Source organism: Pocillopora verrucosa, chromosome 2, assembly GCF_036669915.1.
Source record: "Pocillopora verrucosa isolate sample1 chromosome 2, ASM3666991v2, whole genome shotgun sequence".
NCBI lineage: Eukaryota > Metazoa > Cnidaria > Anthozoa > Scleractinia > Pocilloporidae > Pocillopora > Pocillopora verrucosa.
This window is the reverse complement of record NC_089313.1, coordinates 8,713,712-8,720,969: the sequence shown is the minus strand read 5'-3', so window position 1 is coordinate 8,720,969 and position 7,258 is coordinate 8,713,712. Positions and strand designations below refer to the sequence as shown.

General features: G+C 38.2%; 1 protein-coding gene across 1 annotated transcript; it reads right to left on the bottom strand.

Moving 5' to 3' along the window:
* Positions 1-6,373: 6,373 nt before the first annotated feature.
* On the bottom strand, positions 6,374-7,258 carry LOC131770049 (putative nuclease HARBI1). Its single transcript, XM_059085772.2, has one exon. It carries the CDS (start codon positions 7,256-7,258, stop codon positions 6,374-6,376), a length of 885 nt encoding a protein of 294 aa, XP_058941755.2.

Here is a 7,258-nt window from a genome sequence, read left to right as displayed (position 1 = left end):
GATCAATATAACAAATATTTGTGATTTATCTTGAAGGTCATTTCTTTAGCTTAACAAAAATGACCACTGTTATTATTTGACAGTTTTTTTTGGTTTCAGAGCTGAATTCTTGTGAACGAAGGATTTTTTTAGTGTATTTTTACTGTCATATGTCAACTTTGAGGATAAAGTGAGAAACTTACATAACAAGGGACAGGCAAACTTTGTTGCTTCCCCGGGGAAAAAAATGCTCTAAACTTCAAAATGAGCTATGATATATGAAAATTGACTAAATGTAGCTCAACTTACAACCATTTATTTACGGTGTTGTCTTTTTGGCGAAAATTAATTACCATACCCATGGGAGGAAAAGGGTTAAGCAGAAATTAAAATTTAACAAACGTTTGTTAACATGAACCGCAACCAACGGGGAAGAATATCTAAACACAAAAGACCAATGTTGAGTAAAGAAAAGTCTGATATCAGCAGCATTAAAGAGATGGTAGTTGTACCCAGGGAGAGTTTATTGAAATGGAGGAAAAATTACGGATTTTATCAGAGGGTAAGTAAAATTTTTTCAATCGTTTGTCTTGGAAATATCAGATTTGGAAAATTAGCAATAGTAGACACTTATAAATATACTTTGAAAAAAAAGAAAGCATCTTCGTATAAGTTTATAATGTGAATACTTTATTTGGACCAAACTACCCCTGAACCAAGACATATAAGAATTGCACCATTTGTGGAGGAATACATGTAAAGGCGTCCTTAGCTTCTGAACGGAATGGAACTTTTAGATAACAAGCATTCTGTAACAATCTGATGGTCTGACGAGACTCTTACTACAGGCAATAAAAAAGAACTTGTATAACTGATAGTATCATTGAGAATGAAAGTCAAACTTGTTTCCATAGCCTGTATCCCCAAGGAGCAAGACTGAATAAAATTAGATGACTTAATCAAAATAATGAGGAGAGTTTTGTTAACCTTGCTATGATATCATACACCGTGGCAGAAGTAGTAATGAAACTTGTTTTTGAGAACTACCACGAGGTTTTTACATCATGAAACCCTAATTATTGTGACTTGCAACAATGTGAAATTGTACGTTTCATTTATTTATAATTTGTGCTACTGCCTCAGTCAAACATGCAATCCTCTTCAAATGGACCATGTTCTTTATCTCAGGAGTAATCTGATAAATCAAAAGGGCATTGAAACAGAACATGTTATGGGGCATACATGTTCCAGAAGAACTTTAAACAATACTATGCACAAAATGTCAGTCTCATTTCAAATCTTTTGAAGATTTTATAACCACAGCTACAGATCGCAAATGGCTAATAGCGCCAATAATTGATGATTTCACAGCCATTCACACAAAAAGGCCATAGGAGGAAAAATTGTCAGAGACAAAGACAATGTGTACCATAGTTATTAAAGCTTTTAAAGATATTCTAACTGTACATGTAACGCACGCCCTTTGTACGCATGACCAAAATGGTATAAATATTAAATCATGCATACAACTAATTACTGCTGCATCGTCCATGCACAACATCAGTAAGAGTTATGCCTCTGTGATGCCTAATTGGCTCACAAAGACATATTTTAACCCTAAATTTGAGAGACAGAATTAACATTCATCAATACTGTGAAAGTGACAATGTGCGAACAATGCGCAAAATGGATGATTTGCACCTATTAGATTTTGTAGAACTGAGACTGAAGTCAAAGGGGGACTTCGATACTGCATATGATGTGGCAATGACAATGGTTTGGCTGCCTATTTAAAGAAACTTATTGTTTCTCAGCCAAGGGATTGGCCATGCCAATTTTATTGTAGACAAATCATATACGAATCACTTAAGAAGTTTGTCAGCTCTCATCCGGGATTTTCAGACGCTCCTCTGCAACAGGACACTATTTTAACTGATCATTCCTCGTATTCTCTTCCAATGACATCTGGTGCTACTGACAATCTCTTGAACAACAACTTGCCGCAAGCAACATTACAGTCATCCGTTCTGTCATTAGTACCAACTATTGGGCCACTTCACATTTCCTTAAACAGCAAAGAACATATTGTTCATTCCTATCATCCGTTTTTCAAAACAGTATATGAAACAATTTTCCCAAGAAGCAAAATGGCAGATAATCCCAAACCCTGGAGAATTAGTCTGATTCTTGAGATTGTGTAAGGTGGTTGGACACTTATACGCCACACTGTGATGGCAAAGTTCTCCCGGTTCAAGATGCAGAGTATGGGACCCTTTTCACTTTACTAGACAGCTTTATACCTTTGGTGTTGTCGATATACAGCATTTCTTTCAAACTTAACAATTTCTCTGAGTATTTTAGAGCAATGATCAGGATTTGGATCATGTTTACTTGCCTCCAACGCCGGCATTATTACAAAGCACTACTTGTTTGGATCAACATGTGCTCTCACTGGGGAAAACACGCTCCACAACTGTATAATCCACCAAGGAATTACATTGCCATTTTTGATGAATATCCCATGGAAAAGACTCATAGCATACTCCGTTCACAGACAAAAGGTTCTGCTTCTCCTGATGAACTTAGTAAGAAAGCAAAGTACATTTTCCAGTAAAAGGATAAACAATCACACTACAGGTCATTTTTCACCACACCTAAACAGTTTTCTTTCTCTCACAACCAACTTCGGTTACTAAAAGTGAGATGTGCTCAAGCATTGTCCTCCATGTTTATAAAAATCTCTCAGAGTCCAGGACAGAGTCTATTCTCCTCAAACAACAGTTACAACACGAGTGTTCTAACCCATGTCACACTGCCAACAATGTCCCCCAACAAAAATATGAAGCTCAATTGCATATATTTTGTGCTTTAAATTGGAGGGGGCAGAAGAAAGGTTTAAAAATGATAGTCTTAGTATTTGTAAATTATTAAATAAGAATAAACAAATATGATCAACTTTACTTGTTGCTTGGTACGTAAGGTCATATACTTGCCTCTTGCCAATTTCAACAGCTTACCATAAATGGTTACGATCCTGTTACTGTTTTAGTTATGACCAACTCTATTGGTGGATTTCAACCAGTGAGATAAATAAGTTCTATCGAAGTTTTTCCTCCATACAGCACCTGAACCCCAAAAAGGCGATGAAAAAATTCCGATTAAAACTCAGGAAAAAATAAGCTTAAGCCGGAGTTGATGAAAACCAAACTATAACCGGTGCTAAGACACATGCCTCCCTACCATGTTTAACAGACTTGGAGAGCAAAAGGGCCAAAGACAGTTGTGAGCCATGACTTGGAAAATCCACCTCAACCTCCCAAAAACGAATTCGCCGAAAAGTAACTCAATCCTGAAGCTGGAACATTTTTTAAAGCCTTGTGTCCAATGTGACTACAAAGAGAAAAAAAAGACGATGTTATTTGAAGTGATTTTAAGCTTGGGGGCCACCTCGAATTTAACACAATTTTATTTCAAAGTCGAAGTAAAGTAAAATCACGTTCTAAATTAACTTCTTTCATCGGACCAAATATCTCACGATCGTCTTCACACACAACTTTGTGATTTTTACAAGTAAAACATCAACATCTAAAGACTAACATTCAAGTTTTGCTATCGCATCTGCACATCTTGATCTTCAGTAAATCAAATCTCAAACTTCAAGTTTTCGGGCTTTTTTCGTGTTTTGTTTGCACTTTGATCATTAAAATATCCTCATCAGAGGGGCCAGCAAACACCACGAGTATCCACAGAGTTAGAAATATTGGCATACTTGTCATTTTCTTTCATTCCTCTCCAAAACATTTTACAAAAAAGTGTAGATCGCCCAGTTAAAAACCCGCAGAAGCGCGCTGAAAGTATCACAATGGCGCCGAACGCGCCGGACAAAATTCTACTGGCGCATGTGCAGCAAAATGCCTCTCTGCTAAGAGGACGGGAACATCATTTCAGAACGGGAGAGCGCGCGGAATAGTCTGGAAACGAGTCTAGTACGACTTCCAGTGATGTCGTTGCTGGTCTCCCAAGATGAATAGGACGGCATTTCGCTGGTTTTCCCGCCCCGATCAAAACGCCTTGGATTTGCGTTCATTAAACCGGTTAAAATAGTAAGAGGATCTCATAGAATTATTGAAAAATAATTTCCAGTATAGGCGTTTCCACTGTAGTTTTTTCTGGGCGTTTAGTCAAAAGTTCTCTGCTACAAGAGGCTGGTTCTTCGACGGATGTGAGCGCAACAAAGACTTAACATCAGGCTACTCAGTTATTTTTTTCGATCTACGGGTTCTTCTCTTACACAGTTTTTCTTCTTTTAAAGGTACTCTGACAACTCTCAGAACGATAAACTTTCGCAACTCATCGTGTTTTAGTAAACAGCATGAGCAAGTTGAGCAGTTGATTCAATAAAATCGATGCAACTTTTTTCCAGTGGTTGTTCTTGTTACTTCCGCAATGGACGCGAACAATACAGGAAGCCCTGGATTAAAGAAAAAGTGAACAAGATTAAACATCTTTAGTGTGCAATTTTGAACGCGAAGAAAAGGTGTAAAATAAAATGAAAATATAAAATAATGTTAATTTTGCCATGTGTTTCATTAGGTGGAACAGTATTAAGATAAGAGGAGTGCTTTGGCAGAATATTTGGTGTTTTAGCTGATCATATGTTGGAATGTTATATTTTATTGTGTGGCTTCCACATGTTCTGGGGTCAGTTCAATAAAGAAATTACACTTGTAGATTCTACAGTTGTAAAAAACGCATGTAAAGTCCGACTTGTAAATACAAGAATTCAATAAAAAAAATTCAAACACTGGAATTTACACGTGTACAAGCAGTCTTACTACAAGTGTTAATTACAATTGTAACCGTACAATTGTAAATAGCACTGAGTGGATATGTAAACTACAAGTGCAAATTATTTCAGCTCAGTGCGGAAAATTTATTTCGTAGACCGCGTCGATTTTTTCCCTGTCGTTTCAGCATTTCAGTGAGGGATAACAAATCAGTTGTTTTGGCTCCATTTTCCTCGACTGTAACGAAAAAGGCGAAACAGGAGGCGTGGGAAAGCATCTTAAGACAGCTGAATGGTGTTGGAGCGAACGTCGACAACATAAAAACCCTGAGAGATGTTATCTGGGCAAACATTCGCCGCGGTACGATAAAAAAAGTCAGTGACTCGAAAAAGACAGGTGCAGGAGGGAGTGAACTCACAGAGCTGGACGATACAGTCCTTGATATACTTGGAAGAGAGAGCGCAAACTTGGAGCCTGTGAAGGTTGAAGACACACCAATTGTGTTTGAGAGTGAAGAGGTTGTCTGCACTACACCTGAGACCGAAGGTGAGATAATTTAGAATAACCAGAAACAACATTTATAAATCAAAATGTCCTTCTTTCGTTTCTCTGCGAGCAAGTTGTCAATTTGAAGCTAGGTCAGGCGCGATTATCGCGTTCCCAAATGTAAATGTTTCTTTCTTACTTTAATCGCAACTTAGCTTCGTTCAAACGCAATGAGTTGAAAGATGAGATTTTCATGTATCTACCAATCTTTTGTTCATTTAGATGCAAAAGCAAAGCATGAAACAAAACCTTCAGCCAAACCAAAGGAAGCCAAAGAAGACAAGACATCAGTATTCCAAAAGCCTACCATCAAATCGAAGAAGGGGCTGAAAAAGGCCACTGTCAGTTCCACAGCCGAATTAGAAGAAGACATATTACGAATTAGGAAAAGAAAACTACTTTTAGAGTGTTCAAAGTTGTCCTTGGAGATTAAAATATTGAAGAAAGATTTCGAGGCGATGGATTAATAGAAATAATTTGACTGTTAAGTTTGAGAATTGCGTAAGTGCAATCAAGAGAATGAAAGCTAATAATGTCAATAATTTACAGAATTGTATCACTTTGTTAGAAAGTAATCACGCCGTTAATAAAAACAATTAGTCTTAGAAGGTTGGTGGTTTGCAATCATTTGTTTAATTATTAGAGGGAGGGCAACGGACAAGAGGATATCAATAATTATTGAAATGACTTCAATGACATAGCTCATACCATGGTTTAATGAATTCAATGACAGCTTCTGTTCTTTTTCAATTTCATATTTGGGCTAGGGGATCGTCCTAAGCATATCATTATAGTTTTATAAATACAATATCTGCAAATAATGAAGATCGAATAAGAAATGTAAACTAAATGTTTTTAAGGCCCTTAACAATTTGATTTCACATCGATCGACATTGTCTCACTTTAATTCAAAGAAAATGCGCTAAGAGCTCTTGTCGTCTGTCCTCCTGCCCCTCGTCTTGCTCGGCAGACTCCCCTTCATCAATTTCCAGATCTTCGTCATCCAAAAGATCAGCACCATCATCGTTTAATAGTATGCAAATGTTGTGCAATATGGCTGCTCACTGGATAAGTTCAGCAGCTCGTTCCATACTTCTGACTCTTAAACCTGTTTGTAGAGTGTAGAATCTTTTTTTTATAACACCATTGGCTCTCTCTATGGTGCTTCTGGTTTTCTTGTGCGCCTCATTAAACCTGAGGCAAGCACCTTCTACATCTCCCCTGAAAGGAGGAATCAGCCAGCTGTTGCACGAGTAGGCAGAGTTGCCTAGAATTACTGCTCCAGGGAATGGCCTCTGAGCATTTTCTTCAAATGCAGTCCACAGAGTACTCTCTTTGAGAACCTGCGAGTCATGCCATCTCCCAGGACATCGGCTGCTACAGAAATATATTGAGTAATCTGGGCCGCAAACCATGGCCACATTGAGGGATTTCGTATGATGCCGATTCACGTATGCATCTTCATCACCAGCCGGGGGATTTACCAGAACATGGGTTCCATCCACGCAACCAGCAACACAAGGAAACCCAGCTATATCATGAAACTTTGAAGCGATTCGAAGGGGCTGCTTGGGCCAACAAACAAGTTCTCGCTGTAAACTTAGTATTGCCGGCGTAACGCGGTCTATGACATTCCAAACCGTTGATGTTGAAATTCCATGGCACGAATGCATCACATGGTAAAACGAGTTCGTACCAAGGAAGTGGAGAAATACTAACAATTGTTGTCTCGCCGTCAACACTCTGTTGCGCCGTGTTCTGTGTTCCAATTGCGGACCCACTGCTGCCAGTAAATGTTCGAATGCATCGACTGGGAGACGAAACTTCTGTCGAAATTCGCGTGGATTTTCTACGTCGAAAAGCCGTCTTTCCTCAAAATTCCTCGGCTGTCGTCTTATTCTATTTCTCAAAAGTTCATCTATTTCTTCTTCAATCGAAGATGACAT

Coding starts and splice junctions, on each gene's coding strand:
- LOC131770049 (XM_059085772.2), bottom strand. CDS start 7,258: ATGTCATCTTCGATTGAAGAAGAAATAGATGAACTTTTGAGAAATAGA.